Below are 18,264 nucleotides of genomic sequence, written 5' to 3'. Positions count from 1 at the left end.
TGGCTTCTTAGTGCTTGCTCCCACTGCTTTCCTTTACACTTTCTTACCATTACCACTAATGTTTGACATGCTTGATGCATATTCTGACAAATGGATTCCCAACTACTGTGCACACTGCTCCAACTCCACTGCAGGGATTGAGGACAAGAGAAAATAAGGTCAATGCTCCTTGCAATCTGAAGAGTTAGAGGATGGACTCAAACAGAAGCCACTCTTTGCTTTTAGTATAACAACACCCATAACAAAGTCTTTTGACAACTAGTTTTTCCCTGATTAACAGCTTAAGCAGATGAAACTATTCAGCAACCCAGAAAGGTGAGCACTGTACAGATCTCATTAAGCAGAAAAAAAAAAATTCACAGACATGTAGGTATTTTATTTAAAAAAAGATTATGTATATATATAAAATCAAATAAAGGACCTCTCTCTGAGGAGAGAGAAAAGTATGGGATGGGACAATAACAGTTCAAAGTTTTCATTTTTTACAGCACTTCAACGAACAATAAAAGGCTTGAATAAATAGTTTCATAAGCTAATTTAAATAAAATACAGTATTCTAAACAGTTACCCGCAGCCTATAATAGTCCAAAATAATATTGACACAGCATTTTACAAAGACCATTTTCACTATCAATCTTTTAATGTCATTATTCAACCTGTTCTTTTGACAGTGCTCTTTACACCGTGTTCTCAACAGTTGGTAATCAATGCATATATTTGAGCCACATATATATAAAAATACATTTTTTCATTGAAACATTTTTCTCAGCACAGTTAAAAGGAAGACTTAATTATATCCATGCTTCCTAAAGCAAAGGCATATAGACACTGTGGGTGGTTCTTGAAACCCTTCCCTCCCTCCTCTTGTGGTGGTCCCTAAGAATCTGGCAGCAGGAACAGCTCAGTGTAGAGCTACAAATGCAGAGTCTGAAAACCATATATTCCCTGTGTTCCCACGGCACAAAGCTCAGTTACGGATGTCACCACAGACAAGCAACCACCACAATTACCGTGAAGCTTCCAGTTGAATGAAAAGTCATTGGAAAAGAGAAAACCATAGAGGAAAAGGGGGGGGAAAAGTCAACAGATGGAGAAAACAGAAGAAGCTCATATTGATTTTGTTGCACTGAAGAAAAGATGCAGTTAATGTCATCAGTGAATCAATTCACTAAAGAGGGAGGTTAAATACAGCTTGGAAAATTATCTAAATGGCTTTGAAAAGAAGAGTAAAAAGATTTTAAAAACCTGCTTTTCCAGTATCTGTTATACCTTTAAGCATACTTTTGATGATATACTACTTTTATTTCCTTTGTTCAGAAAAATTAAGAAAATTAAACTTTAATAACTGAATAGTCTGAAAATCCAGACATGAAAAAACTTTTAAATTATTTTCTAATAAACCTTTGATAATGTATTCTGGTTTGTTGCAATATTGTTTTAATGCCTCCACCAGAATAAAGTGTAGATTAAGACAAAACATACATGTTTACAAGAAAAATATTAGAAGATACTAAGAAAGATCTAAAAAAGACAATTTTTAATGTCTGACTACAATCTATTTTTCCTTTAGAAATAATTTTAACAAGAGTTTCCTGAATTATCATAATTTTAGAGATCACAAATTGAAGTCAAAGTGATATTATAGTCAGAAATTTAAGTTTTTTGGAGGGTGGTACAAAAGGCCTAAACTTTACTTTAGAATGTGCCTAGGGTTTGCACACTCAAAGGCCCAGAGTTCTCACTGATTTCAAGCACAAGCAAGCAAACTGTTCAGCAGAACAATCACACTGATCACTGGATTTTTCTGATGCTCCTCTCCATAGGATTTGTAACACTCAGCTTGCCTGTGATTACATATGAATGAATTCTCCAGGGAAAAAAGAATTAAATTCTCTTCCCAAAGGCAGTATTCAGCTGCCTAAATTATAATACTTATTGAAGCACATTAATTCTTGATTTATCCCTTCAAGAATCAGGACTGTGATTTTTCACTAACACACCTGACACTAAAACATGCCCAGCCTGGGCAGAAAGACAATAGTCTCATAGGAGACAAAGAGAGATGAGAGGCAGAGAGTGATTATAAGCTGAATGGTAAGTATGTAAGGAAATTATGATTGTACAGCCAGTCTACAGCTCTGACACCTTCTAAACTTCAAATATTCAACTTCAAATGAAGACAACTGCTTCAGAAGTAAAACCTTTAGGTGTAGTATCCCAGGTTTCCAAAACATGTTTGCAAATTAAACTCTCCTATATTCATACCTCTTCTGTACTTTGAACTGATGGAACATCTGCTGACATAGGAAATTTGTTAAATTCTCAATGATCCAGCATCAGAGAGAAAATTATTTTACTGAATGAGTTTCATGGAGACTTCAATAGCACAAATGTGCTGTGCTTCTGCAGTCTCAGGAGTTTAGCCTATATGGTGGAAAAGAGTGATGTTTTTCCTCATTATAGCTGCTAACATTTCTACAGGCAAAACTCTAAACAGTCTGGTGAGTTAGCTGTTTTTTTAATAGCTCAAAGCTGTATTAGAGCATGAAGACTTAATATACTGCACATTACATTTGAATAATAAATAAGTGGATTTAGTCAAGAAAGAGACTAATCAAACGCACTTATTGGCTAAACTGAATAATCAGTGAACAGAGTATGATGACCTCTAGCAATCAAGCCTAAACCAGCAGTGTCCTTCCTTGTCCATGATCCTTAGCAGTAAGAACCACTGCTGTCATGGACATCCATCTTTTCAGGTCAGTGTCCTTTATGCCTGAACCTTTCTTGATCATCCCTTTGTTTTGTTCTAATTCTGCTTCTTCCTTTTTTACTTTCCATGTTGCCATGCCTAAATTTCTGCTTTGTATTCCTGTCTGCAGTACAGCAACCCTGAACAGGCTTTCCTCAGTCCTTCATCAGACAATCCCCAGCTCCACCTGACCACCTCTTCACCTGCAGCTTGTCATTCTGCCAGCACAAACTACCCTTCTTTTCAACTTCTGATTCAATTTGCTCCTCCAAATCCCTTCTCTGAATCACTTGGCCAGCAGGATACCTACTCACCATTCTTTCACAGATGTCTTGCACAAGCTCTGTACATGCTCTACAAGCAAGATGCTTCTTTTTCTCCTTCATCCTTTTATCATCTCCTACCCCACTTACTCTGTCCAGGTGTTCACATTTATTATGTCTGGTTTTGGCTTTTGCCCCAATCTCTTTCATTCTGCCACATTGTTTATAGTCACTCTCCCAATCACATTTAATGATTCCCAGATCTGTCATTTTCTTCCAAATTACTTGCTCAGTCAGACTCTCAAACCCCCTCCACTGGCTCTGTGTATCAGTCTACCCCCACATCTCCTCAGAAGCCCACATTGTTTTCTGCATTCAGCTCAGACAGCTTCCTTGACTTTCCAGCACACCAGAAGGGGAGAATGCTCACAACACCAGAGGAATAACTGAACTACAACACAAAGCTGTGTTACAGGAGAAAATGTGTCGAGTTCTGGATAGCTCACACCCATGTGAGGGACCAGATCTATTAAATTCTGAAGTTTCCAAGTTGCTCAGTAAAAACTGGGTCAAATTTAAGCAGATGTATACAGGAACAGACATTCCAACACTCCAAAACCCACCGAATTTCACATCCCTCCTCGTATGTGTAAGAACAGTACCTACTTTAATTTCTCTTCTTCCAACTTTTTCCTTGTCCAGGTTGAATAAATGTAAGCTTTTTTAACTTTTAACAAAAATGAAGCAAGCAATTAGCACAGTATATTTCTGTTCTACTATCCAAGATTGGTGCTTTTGTCAACATCTGAAAAGAAGGCCTACCGATGGGAAGCACCATCATGGTATTCAGACAGAATTGTATTACACTCACACTTTCAATAAGGGCAGTTAACTAGCACATTCACCATCTACAGCTTTGGCAAATGTGCATAAAAATTGTCATCCCTTAAATCCTGGAATAACTTGTGCATAAATGCTTATGATTTAATTTGTGCTCGACTGCCTTTCAAGTTAAAATGCATCCATCCTTCTCAATGATTTTTTAAAATTCCCTCTCTACCTTTTCAGTAGGGTGTGTATGATACTGACAGTGAAGTACTTAAAGATGGTTAAACTTGCTGGTGCTAACATTCATGTATTTATTGGTATCTCTCTTTATCTTTTGGACAGTTAGTGGAAAGCATTACTTAAAATAATGCTCCAAAATTTCAAATAGCTTTATGAAAAATGGACACATGGTTAGCAATATTCCATATTTTTCTTATCTTCTGTTATTTTTGGAAATTGTTCCCATGTGTTAACAAGTATTAAAGAAGGGTAAAAAAAGTACTTTGATATTTCAGTGAATTTCTAAGATCCTGATACTGGGAGGAATCTGTGACAACTGTTTAATTTTGAATCAAGCAACTTCTGTGTACAACAAAATCTTGCAGAATTTTATACTGATTTCCAGTTCAGTGCTTCACTGTTAAAAGATGCTGATACTACACCAGTATATTCTGTGCCAAGACCTTCTCTAGAATATCACACATTTCTTGTAAGATGCTCATTTACAGGTACTGGTAAGATGACAGCAAGAATAAATAAAAAACCTTTTGCATTAAATAATTTTGATCCTAATTTGCAGAGACATAATTGTTACATTTATCCCCCCTAAAACATATATCACAGTTCCAATACTTGTAAGCTTTGAGACTAAAATTGCATCCATCCTATTTACTGAATAAGTGCAGATCAACAAATGCTATTGTATGAAATAATATGCTACATTGATTGCTCACACAATATTAATTTGTAATCATACATAAACTATTATATACTTGTAAAAATCTCTTACTAGTACATTTTAAAAGGCTGGACTTCAAGAACAGAAAAAAACATTCTGAAAACACTTTCAATTTCTGTAAGTTTTGGAGTTTTACATATAAAAAGTTTTTGGAATGCAAAATTAAAGGCAACTTAAAATCTGCTGACACTTGCATAAATTTTTTGAAGTGTAGAAAATAACATGTGAATATGTGTACACCAAAAGAGTACAGGAATTTCAGAACAAAATTTTTAGAGATGAATTTTTCAGGAGTGACTAAGGACTCAATCTTACCTTCTGGAAACCATGCAGGGCACAGTAAAGAGCCAGGAATTAATGAAATCTGAAACTCTGGCACTGAGTTCTCCCTCCAAAATACTCATATTAAAAACAAAACAAAAAAACCCCCACAAAAACAACAACAACAAAAAAAAACCTAAAAAAACCCCAAAACCCCAATAAATCAACAGAAAATGAATTATCTTATTGGATAAGTTATTTCTTCAGTACCTTCAGGGGTGATTGCAGTAGGACACACATCTTTTAGCAGGTCTCCCAAAGTATGCAACTGTCCTCCTGAAGCAATTGGTCGAAATAGCTTCTGTATAAAAGGTCTCTCTGTTGTTGCCTGTTTCAATAAAAAATAATCAAACCAAACAATTTAAGGACCATGCAAATATGTAGTATTAGCACTTCAGACAGGTACACAATAGGACAGAACTAAATGTTGCACCAGAAGAAATATCTGGTATTTCCACATTCCCCCTGCCCCACACCTTGCATTTCATTCATATCATGAAATGCAGGGAAGTTTTTGTTTCTTAACAATTACAAGTAAGCTGTCACTCCAGAAAAGCTGTGAAGATAGTTCATAGATAGTGTCATGGATACAAGAGTGTTAATTTTTTTTTTTAAAGTCCCAAGTCTTCTGTTATTGGAATGCAACCTGCTTTAATAAAAACCATTTTAATATATCCTTAATTAAAAAACAAAACAAAACCAAGCAGTGAGCACAAACTTAGGAGTTCAACATATCCTTAGATATTTTGCCAAGCCAAAGCAATACTTTACCATCACAGATCAACAGGTGATTTTTTTTCTCAGTAGACTTTATATCAAAAATTTCAAACTATTTCAGCTGCAAGAACCACTACCAACTTCCAAAAAAAAGTGTTGTGCTTTGACAGGCAACCTAGAATCTTCTACCTACTTAAGGAATCAGTCATATGTAAAGAACATATATGGCCCACTTCTGCTGCAGATATGAAAAGGAATTATTTCAACTATGCATCTTTCAGTTTAAAGTCATTCCCTTTATCCAGTCATGCCCCTGTACAAAGTCCCTCCCCAGCTCTCTTGTAGGCCACCTTTAGGTACTGGAAGGTCTCCTTGGAGCATTCTCTTCTCCAGGGAGATCAAGCAGAACTCCTTATTCCCCATATGCATTAGCATAGCTTCCAGGACAATTTGCTCCATGATCTTTGTTGGGCACTAAAGTTAGACTGGCCTGTAGTTCCCCAGGTCTTCATTATTTCTCTTTTTTTAAAATGGAGTTATGTTTCAGTAGGAACTTCACTGGACTGCCACAACTTCTCAATACGATGGATGGTGGCTTGGCCACCTCATGTGTCACTCTCCTCAAGGTGTGTGGGGGTGTCTCTCACCCAGTCCCATAGACTTGTGCACCTTCAGGTTCCTTGGGTGTTCTTGGATCTGATCTTCCAGAGTGAGCAGTTCTTTATTTTCCCAGTCACTGCCTTTTTCCCTTTTGGGACTTGGGCAGTCTGGCTGGAATATTTGCTGGTAAAGACTGAGGCAAAAAAGACACTGAATACCCCCAGGTTCTGGGTGAACAGGTCTCCCCATTCCTTCTGGAGAGGGGAGACAATTTTTCTAGTCTTCCTTTATCCCTGACATTCCTATAGAAGCTCCTCTTGTTGCCCTTCATGTCCCTGGCCATGAATTCCTCAATCAGATCTTCAGGACTTATTTAAGAACTGTGGTTCTCTTAAGGTGGCTCTCTTCACTGAGTATCTGTAAAAGCAGCTCTGGGGCTGACATTGCAAAGACTGGCCAAGTTTTTTTTCCTGGTAACCTGACATCTCCACCCAAACCCACCACCTGAGGCAGAGAAGTTAAAAATCTCATATTCAACCAACTCAAATATTTTAATCTAGATCCAAATTGTTGCTGACAATTTTCTGCTAGCAGCTAACCCCCAAAAGCAGCTGATGTGCCCTGCATTGTGGATGAATGGGCTCCAGCAAATGAGACTTTCATCACATATTATCTTAATTGGAACAAGCAATACAAGCCATTACCCCTTTCAAATTTAGTTTCCTACCTCTCAAAAAGTGTCTCCTATCCTACTATGGTAATTAAAAATTAGAAACAACTGAACATCAAGAGGTATGTTATCTCCCAGTGGGGGTTTATGGGCAAAAAACAACCACACAAACAAACAAATTAAGAACAACAACACAACTGTCACCCACAGGCAGGGAGTCTTTGCCTAAGAGTTCTCTAGCTCAGAAGTAATTCCAGAGCAGTACAGTGCAGAACTGTTGACACACAACTACTTGTTACTTCTTGCTAGCAGTCTTCAAATATGGAAAAATAGTCTTATCCCAGTTTTTCTTATGAAGATTAATCAAAAGTTGTTTCCTAGCTGCTCTAGTCACTTCCCTATGTCCTCAGGGTACCAATATGGGGATATCATCAGCGATAATGAAATATGTGAACATTTGAAAAATTATGGGAGGCACACAGCCAGCAGGATGCATCCACCTCAGCTAGATCCACACTCAAAAAATGTGGCACATTATGTTGAAGAAACATACATGCAAAACATTAAAAAAAAAGGAGAAAAACAAAAATGCAATCCCTCTAAGACACTGTTATAGTCAAAACAATTTTGTACCATGTTTAGTTTTTGAAAATAATTGGATATTCACAGAAGTTCTGTAATAACTCCCAAGTGTTTAACGCCTGAAGTAGAAGTGGAAATAAACAGAAATATGCAGTCAAAGGTTGTTATCATCAACAGACTTTTAAGATAAGAATTTCCCAAGTGTGTACTGCAGTTTCTCATTATTTATTAATAAATTAAGAACAATTTTTTCCCTAGCTATAATATTTTATTGCCAAGAGGGAAAAGCCAAAGTTGTACTTTAAGTCTCCCACATGGTTGCTGACTGCTGCAAACAATATCCTTAGCTGCTATCATGAAACATTATAGAAAATGAATTCAGTTTTGCATTTTAAGTGTTAAGCAACACAGATGTGGTAAAGTAAATAAAAATCACTGGTCTTCATCAATGTTAAAATGATAAAAGTAACTGCCTGTTGTTTATACAAAGACCGTGGTTCACAAATCTAATCCTACAGCCAGAGTATTACCCCAAGATGCTTACACGCTTCCTCCCTCACAAGCAGCAGATGCTTCATGCATTAAAAGAATCAAAAGAAAAGTCCCATCCTACATTCCACAATATTTACAGGATAACTTTTCCAAGTGTCTTAGTCACACAGAAGCACAGTTTTAGCACAACCTTGCCATCACCCTGTTTCATGTGTAGTAACACAAGACCAGCTTGACTACAACTGTCCACTCTGGTATTGCCATCCCTGCAAGTCGTGGCCAGGCTGGAAGGAGCTTTGAGCAGCAGGGGTTAGTGCAACAGGGCCCTGCCCGCGGCAGGTGGGTCGGACTCGATGGCCTCAGAGGCCCCTTCCAACTCTGTTCCAAACTATTCTATGATTCCATCTACTACAAGACATGAAGAAACAGCCACCATGAATAGCTGCTTATATAATGTTGTGTTTTGTACAATATTTGCTTAATCAATCAGGAGAAAATCTAATCTAACCCATAAAGATATCACTGCATAACTGATAATGATTTTAAATAATCTACACTAGAGCTAAAGCAAATATTCATACAATATCCATCTTTTTGCCAGCTAAAATGATTATACCTTCAACAGAAAATTGGAATTTTAAAAATTATTTTACTTTGCAGTGTAGCCTCCATGTATCTGTGAGCTGCTCAAGATTCTGGGTGCATTTGCAGCATACAACAGGTGAAAGTCAATCAGTAATTGCCAACCTCTGCAGAGAAAATGCCTTCAAGTACATGAGCATATGAAGACAATCACTCAGCCTAAAAATTTCAGGGCATTTTATACTGATCATATTCACAATTTAGTATCCAACTATTTAATTTATATGAAAGCAAATCTTCATCTCTGAATTAATATACTTTCTAGAAAGTTGGACTTAACTGCAACTGCAATTTCTCATTCTTCTCCAATAGTACACAGCACCATAAATCTTATGATCGCAGAACAAATGAAGATTTTACTCTTTTTAAAAGAAAGTTTAAGCCCTGACAATGATAGGAGAATGAGGATGAAAACAAATTACACCACAGTGAGAAAGATTAGAGTTACCTATTCAGGAATAATGGCATTGAGAAGAGTTATAGGTGAGGGCAAGTTTTAAGAGACCTTTTAACTCAGTGCAAAGTCTCACAGGATCACAGACAATCTAAATAGCTACATAGTATGCTAACAAATGTAACTTTCTTCCCTATCATCCTGGCAAAAAAAAAAAAAAAGTTGTCAGCTTGCCTGGTCCTTTTCAGAATCAACGTAACATCAAACACTGCATGAAATCCACAATTTAATTAGTCAGATACTTTATACAGGATGCATCTTAAAATGAAAAACATAACTCACAAACCACTGGGTTTTAATCTGGAAAAATCACAGTTACCACTATTTTCATCAAGAGGAAGGGATTTGGATTTTCTGCCTAAACACTCAGCTGCTCCTCAATATTCAAACAAATAAAAGTTACCAAACAACTCACAAAGTAAAAAAAGACGTTCTTACAATCCCCACATGTGTATAAGCCAGGACCCTAACACAATAAAAGCTGAGACCTCCCTACATATTCCATTATATTTTCAGTAACTTGTCAAATTTAGTCTGCTGCTTTGTAATGAACAACTTGACATTAAAAAAAAAGCTCTCAATTTCATAGAACCATTTTGTTTAAACTCACTTAAACTCAACCAAGAAGCTTGAGAAGTAACAAAAGTTTGCACAATTATGCAAGTTATTTTATATAAACAAGAAAGAACAGGGCAAAATTATGCAAATATTTGCTAAAATACATGTTCCCATACATTTTAGATGTCTTCTACTTTATAGAAATGTTTTCAATTAAGAATCTCAATGCACAATTTAAAAGTGACCAACTGAAAAGCTGATGAGTTTCTGTAGTCACAGAACCATCACAACACCATGCCTGTCCAAAAGCACGGTACTAAAAATCCCCATCTGAAATACTGTTCTTCCACTGGTGCTGAAATGCTGGGATTTTGCTGGAATTTCAGGATGGGTACCTTTGACTTCTTTTTGCTTTATACTAGACTAGACTCATTGAGTATTTAATTTTGGAGATGTACAACAATGTTTCTGGGTGGGAGTTGATGCGTTTTTATTGTTTTGTTTCTTTCCTTTTAAAAAACTTTAAAATAATTTCCATCTCTTTCATAAAGATAACTTTCAGCTCAACAAGCTAAAGTACACACAAAAATTATCTTGTTTTATCTATTTGAAATCTGTCACCTTTCAAATTTCATTAATATTTTTCAGCTTCTATTATAAGAGGCATCAACCGCAACAATGTGATATGTCTTTATCCTGTAATTATTGCTCCTCTCCTCTTCAAATTTTCCAGGTACAGAGTGCTTCTCCCAGAACACCCACTGCTTTATTCCATACCTTTGATAATTTTTCTATTTCACTTATTCTTTAAGATGTTGGGACCAGAACAACATTCCAACAAAAAAAGACTGTTTCTAGTATTTCTTTAGCCTCTGCAAAGTCCACTAAGTAGATGTCCTAGTTATGATTTTGTGTGCTTTGAATAAGGCTGGCACTGCTTTTCTTAGCATTCAAAATTTTGAACTGCTGATCTGCAATATCACATCATTGTTCAGAGAAAAAGGTACAACTGAATACAAAACAGGATTAATTTTTTTTTAATAAAAGAAGCAAGTAATGCTTTTATATGTCCAACACATAAATAAAACCCATAAGACAAAAAGAAGAATAGACATTCTCAACACACCTACCCAGAATTACCACAAAAATTGAGTCACTGACAGGATGTGCTGTGGGTTTGCAGGACTAGCTATAACATCAACAAATGTGTTGAATCAAATTACATGTTTTTCCTACACTACATTTTAAATCTCTTGAATAAATTAGACATTTTAAGTTGTTGCAAAAATTACAACATATATACCTGAGTTTAAACTATGGAAAAAAATTAATCCTTTCACCTGTTTTGGAGTTTGCATCAGAATTTCTACAGTTATATGTTGTAAAAAGGACTCTGGTTTCCTCATTGAATCTTAATCATGATGGACAGGAATTTTACACTCCCTACTATTTTTAAGAGGCCTGAAACAACAATGACAAAACAAAGATTCAACGAACAGGCTACACTTTATGCATTTAATTACATTAATTCCAGTCACCTAAATTAGTAGTGCAGAAGTTTATCACTAGATTGAAGCTGAAGATGATTCTATGAATGCATGCACATATGCTTTAATGTGGTCATGCTGAATGAGTACCTCTATAACGACACTTCTATAAAACTCCTTAGATGGGGAGGTCATCATTGTATCAATCATACTTGTCAAGGAATCACAACATCAAGTGAAGTGAAAATTCTGTTATTCTTGAAAGCACTCCTAACAGTATTACACAAACTGAAAAACATTTAGGTGGTGTTGAACATAAATGATCACTGGTTTAAAAGCAAAATGAATTACATGATGTGTTTTCTTGGTAGAAGCTTTAACAGACCTTAACAACAGCCCCCATAACATGTGGCAAGTATTATGTCAAGAATTGATGCAAGTAATAATGCTAAAATTATCTAGTATCTTAGCCAAAACTGTAGTCAAATTAAAGCCACAACCAGAATTATAAACACATCTGGAATAAGGTTAAAATTTTATGTAGTAGAGCTTATTACAGTTATGTCTAGACAATAATATTGAACCATTTTTGATCATGAATGGTTAAGGACTATTCTCCTAATCATTCATGGACAACAGCTTGTGTCTTCCTTTCATTAACAGAGCATACTTATGAAGCAACTGCAGTTCTGTCCTAACTTTGTACACAACTAACAATAATTGAGCATTATAAACCTACAGAGAAATATGGCAACTATTTCAGTTAATTCTCCCTTACATTGTTGAGGGCAATTACTTGCTCATCCTTAAAAAGATTAAAGAACCATTTAAAATATCACCCTTCTCCATACTATTTAAACTGGCAGAGAATACTTCCTTACAATCTCTTAGAAAAAACTTTACATAATAGCAACAAAATTAGTAATTAGAACCATATAAAACATTGGAAAGTTAATGTCCTACCACATGTTCCAGTTATCTGAAAAAGATATGTGTAGTTAGAAAGCATCCCTTAACAAACTGTTTAAAAATTTAATGGCCTGAGCACATTGTGACACTTCGGAGTTGAAGATACTGCTTAAGTTTCTGTAACTTCTGTAATTCTGTGAAAATGCATCATGTCTACATTGATTCTGCACTCAAAACACTTTCTGATATTCAGACAGATATTTATATACATTGATGAGACTTCCCCACCCCCAAATTTTTATTCTCTAGACTGAATAGTCCTAGTTCCCAGAGCCTTTTTTATCCTCTCATGCTAGATTCAGTAGTTCCTCAATCATCTCAGTGGTCTTTATGGTACTCTCTTCCCATAGCTCCATGTCCCTCTTGAACTGGAGAGCCCAAAACAAGATTCCAGGTGCAGTCTCACCAGTGCTGAGTGAACTGGAGGGATCATTTCTCTCAAGCTGCTGACAATTCTCATCCTGCAGCAGCCCAGGATATAATTTACTTTCCTTGTCATAGGAAGTTCCACTGCTACATGGGACCTATGACAGGGAGTCATTTGTAGGTCATTTTTAAAAAGAGTATGTATTGCCAAAAGTTCCAATTCCACACAACAAGTTGCAGAAGTACCACTCAAAATAACTAGTGAGCATGGCTGAATCACATTCTGGCTGTTGCCTGATCTTTCAAATTATCTACTGAGTTTTCTTGTGCAGCGAAAGTAGCATTGTATCCTCTGAACAACTGGATTTGCATTATTTAATGTCAGGTGAATTGGAAGATCCTAGAAGCAGAAGAAAGTCAACACTTTAAGACACACAGAGCAGACAGCAGGCAACCCTCACATAGCCAGAAATAGCAGAGGCTAAATAAAAAAAACCCAGAGAAGCAGTTTTGTTGAGCCCTGAGCTGACAAACATAGCTACAATAAAAGTATGGCCTCAAAGTACATTTCCTTCCCAGGAAAGAATTTGTATTTGTAACTGGTAAAATATCAAAATATCTAAAGAGTCAGGGATAACAAATCAATAATGCTCTTCACAGCTGCAGTGTTTTATGTGCACATGCAGACCTTAGCCCCACTTAAAAATTGAGCAATTGAATACTGACTACCTATCAAGCAAACAACTTTAGAAATGGATTTACATCTACAAAAACACTACATTGCTTGTTTAAGAGCAGTGAAGAATACAATACTTCAAAAATATCTTTTAAGCTACTTCAAACCATTAAATCCAATAATTTGCTGTGGTTTTCTACACTAATGATTAACTAACAGGAGTTCCTATAATACAGAACAGCAAAATTTCACAAAATTGTTTGCTAAGTCATATTATATTTCTAGAGTGTGGTGTCATATCCCATTTCCTCATAGGTTCGTTCCATTCCACATTCACCTGTAGAGAATTTGCTTTCAGTCTTCTGAAAATGCCAATAAAAGTCTTGGTACTTTCCAAAAACAGAACACTGTATTTTCCAATCCTCAATTCTGTGCAAAAGTTAACCTGATTTATTCACCTATTTTATTTAAAAATAAGTAAAGGTGGAATGCTGATATTGATAAGTCAAAACAGGTAAGGCTTTCATTCTCTACAGAGTTCTGCATCAGCATCATAAGATAGCTAGGCTTAGTTCTATAGGCACTGCTTATGCTGCACAGCCACAGAAATAACCCTTGACACAGCCACAAGGGCATTCCTCATTTCTCTGAAGAAAAAATTACGTATCAGCTTTTTCCCTTTTTCTGAGGAAAGCAGCTCACCAATTTTTTTTTTCCCTTGCTACTATATCAGAGTACAACAGCTAATCTCTAGGGAATACAGCTCCAGGTAAGCAAAGTCCCTTTTGCCACAACATAAGAACCTGCCCACATTACACAGTATGTGATGAAAGTGGCAAATCAGTTTGTGTTGGCTACAGCAAGTGAAATGGAAAAGTAAAGTGATCAGCTTTAATGATCAGAGGCAGCAATATACCAAAGAACACTGCAATTAAATTATAAGATCTGTAACTGTACACAGACCCAACTCAACTGAATTAATGTTTCATTCATTGTCTTCATCACAGCTTCTCAATGTATTGATATTCTTAAGAATAAAGATTCAAGGCTGAGGTAAAAAGTGCAATTAAAAAAAATTTGCATACATACACTAACTTTCCTAACAAATTTAGGATGATATAAATCTACAAGGTTAGCACCTTCATGAAACAGTTTAGGGAGCCACAAGGATTCAAACCTCATGGTTTAAATTCAAACTTGTAGCATGAACACTTACCCAAACTTATTTACACTCAATTCCATTATCATAAGACAATTCAAAGAAAAGACAGCAATTGAAGAGTTTTATACAATACCAATTGGTTAAAATGTTACTACCAATTTGCAATTGTGGGGTGCATAAGAGGTAAGATTAAGGTATTTTCAAATTGCCAATGGACTTTTTCCCCCCCCACACACAAAGTGTTCATTATTCCATTGTTATTCAAGACGGACTTTGACTTAATTTAGTAACTAGTAGGATTCAACTGGTTTTTCACATACTCAAGATTCTCCTGGGACTTACAAGTTACTTAAGTATTGCAAGATAAAAGAGGATTAAAAAAAAATACTACCCATTTTACCCCCAATATGCAGAATCCAGTATATTTTTTAAACTAGGTATAATGCAACTCAGAACCTCAACAAACTGTTTCTCACAAAACTACTTTATTCAAAGTAGCAAAACTACTTAATTCATTGCATGCAAGCTACATCTATACTCAACCCAGAAGAATTACTGTAGCTCCCAGTGACAGGTCTGAACTAGCTTAAAACCATCCAGCTTGGTAACAGCTCAACCACAGCTGAGAATCAGCCCAAACCGAGGTTTATAGCTCCATCTCCTCTGCATCTCGTTCCCTGAGCACTTTGCAACTTTTACAATAGCTTTGAACTAGGCAGACTGACAGTTTTACAGACAACTTGGGCATATTTCAGGAAACTTTAGTCACGTTTTGACAACAAATACAGTTTATCACCTCAGAATTGTTCTTTGAAACTCTGATTGACAGCTCCCATGCTGTACCAAGATTCTTAAAGGTACAAGGCTGAACTTGCACATGGGCTCCTGAAGTTTTTCAAGAGACCTGCATGAGCACTCCTTAACATAGAATATGTTAAAAAAGTCGTCTTTAGCAGCACTGGTTTGAGCCAGCTCATTTCACTGTGATGCATAAGAGGAGCTTATGCAATTACGGAACCGCTGGTGGGTCTGTGGTGACAGTGACCTTCAGCTCAAGGTGAGAACTAGTCAAATTGCTATTACTTTCAGCACGGAACAAAACAACCCAGTTCAGAAAACAAGTATTTAAGGATCACACTGCCCCTGTGCAATACTCAATAGAAGTGTTTCTTTCTCTTCCCCACCAGTCATGAGGCACAAGGAAAAATATTAACCTAGCAAAGTTTTTAAACCTTCTTATTCATGAAGTTTTGATTGTGAAGTAACTTAAAACTGGTCAAAGTGTGCTACTGTTTCTTTAGTACTGGACCATCACTTATTAGAATAACTCAGAGTCCATTTGTTTCTCTTCAGCACAGAAATTCAGCTAAGCCCAGCTGTTACACAAATGGCATTTCACATGGTCTTCCTATTCACTCAAACTTCTTCCTGGTAAAAGGAAGTTTCTTAAGAAACAAATTGTCTATTTTCAGCAGGTCCTTTATGAAAGCGTCATTTTCAATAAATAAGAAAAAACGAAGACATTGCACACAGGTCTATTTAAGAGCATTCTACACTAGCCAACAAAATGCTGAAACTTGCTGTGTTGTGTTGCCCTCTTCAGGTCGACAGTATATTTTCCAGTTATTTTCCTTGACGAGGATTGCATTGCATTGCAACTTCTTTCATAACATTTTTCAGATCTGAAGTTTCAAGCAGTAGCTAATTCCACCTGTATTCCACCAATGCTTGAAGCATTTTTGGTTTAATATCCTATAAAAATTAACTTTACTTTTGCCCTTCATATCTCCCTAACCTCAATACTAATCTTGAGGATTATCAAACTATCAGCCAGCATTTGAAAAGATGACTAAAAACCAACTTCAGTACTGATAAGAAAGTCTCATGACAAGAGGCTTAAAAAGCTGAATTGATTCAGCCTAGCAAAGAAAGCTCCTGATACCAGTCCCTAAGTGAATACAGGAGATCAGAAAGTCACATGACTTTAAAGTGGGGTAAGGCAAAACAATCTGGAAACTGAAGTCAGAAATTCAGACTTTAAATGCAATGGAGACTTTTCAACAACAACCAATTTAATAATCTACTAGCATAAAAAGGTAGATTCATTATTACTTGAAAACTCTACAGGTAGACCCAGTATCTTTCCAAACAATCTCTTTTGATCCATTTTTTAATAGTTGTCATAACATGGCCCAAATTGTGCTGTTGATTTGCATACTTGCAATGGGTTTTGCAATTGCTTATCTGAGTTCTGCCAATTAATGTGGAAATATGGATGAAACAGTCTTCAATTGCTTGGAAATGGCCATGCTTGAGCTTCTGATTCACTTATTGAGACAGATATTAATAATGTCTGAAAATATTTTATTTCCCACTCCCACTTTTAGAGGACAGGTCATGGTAAACATTTATGTTGACTTAGAAATCTCAATACAGCAGCTTTGACATAAAGAGCGAAGTGTTGAATTTAACTTTATATACTTAATATATTATTAAGTATTCTCCATACTTAATATATTATTATGTATGGAGAATTTCACTCATGTTACACAGGAAGATAAACATCCTCACAATTTGTGACTGTACAACTTAATCTCATTATGACAGGAAAACCTATTCAAAGTTAAGGCCTGCTATGTAAGTATAAGCAATAAAATTATTAAGCTAATCAAAACCCTTAGAAAATGGAAGCAAAGGAAATGCTCATTCAGTACCAAATAAAGGAAAACACAAAGAATCGTAGATCATCCCTTCTTGGCATGGCAAACACAAAACAGCCTGCCTGCCTCAAGCAATTGCAAGTCTAAAAAATCTCCAGAGAACTCGGCATGAAGAGTTTTCATCCACTTCCTTTCCAATACTCTTGTAATCTTAATCTCAAAAATGAAATACAACATACAGCTTTAAACCACATATACTCAGAGGGCAGACTACAGAGAAAAGCATGATGAAGTGGGTGAGCATGACATGGGGAGAGAGCAAGAAACAAAAATGGGGAATGAGTACAAATTAAGTGCACAACAGCTGAGACTCAGAGTGCTCCCACAGCAGGCAGCAGTTCATCAGAGCAGTCTCTATCAGCACGCAGAGACTCCTCTCCTGACTAATATGCCCCGTCACAGTGCCTGGAGCCAAAGACTGATGAAAACTTCCTGCCATCTATCAGCCAATTGTTCAATTAGACTGTGAAACATCAGCTGGTCTTATAAACATGGGGGGAAATTCCACAAGCCAAACTAGCTCTATTACTGGACATGAAAAGCTTGATGCTTTGAATTCAAAATATACTCAAAGCACTCGAATTCAAAAATGTACTCAAAACATTACTATTATTTTCTTTCTTGCCATTAAAGAACAAGTGCAAAAAGCACTCAATTCTATAATACTATCAGATAAAAAGGCAAAAAAGCTTTTGTGCACCTGTCAGTTGAAGACAAAGCAGCTTACACCTCTAAAGTGATGAAGTGGGGAAGTTACTTTTTGACACATTTAATTAAAAGTATCACAAAGATATAACACTATTTTTAAAACTGTCTCTGGTAGAAAAAGTTTCCACCTATATCAAAGGTTCATCTGGTTCAAGTTCCATACGACACAGTTAACAGAATATGACAGACAGCTGGCAGTAAAATCACCAAGATTTGATCCTTAGTGATTCTCAACCTTTTTTTACATTATCTACTGTAGATTCCAAGATTCTGCTCCAATCTTAGCTGCTATACTTAAAAGAGGTGCTGGACAAGGGTTTTTAAAATTACCTGTGGTTA

The 18,264-nt window shown here is 36.2% G+C and overlaps 1 protein-coding gene across 1 annotated transcript in view; it reads right to left on the bottom strand.

The window, feature by feature from the left end:
• Window positions 1-18,264, bottom strand: part of ATG5 (autophagy related 5) — a 73,117-nt gene that overhangs the window by 21,159 nt on the left and 33,694 nt on the right. The window contains exon 6 of the mRNA XM_039728691.1: window positions 5,333-5,450. Coding sequence (XP_039584625.1) covers window positions 5,333-5,450 — 118 coding nt within the window. The remainder of the gene's footprint in view (window positions 1-5,332; window positions 5,451-18,264) is intronic.

Source organism: Passer montanus, unplaced genomic scaffold, assembly GCF_014805655.1.
Source record: "Passer montanus isolate IOZ18808 unplaced genomic scaffold, ASM1480565v1 scaffold11, whole genome shotgun sequence".
Taxonomy (NCBI): domain Eukaryota; kingdom Metazoa; phylum Chordata; class Aves; order Passeriformes; family Passeridae; genus Passer; species Passer montanus.
This window is presented reverse-complemented; position numbering and strand designations above follow the sequence as displayed.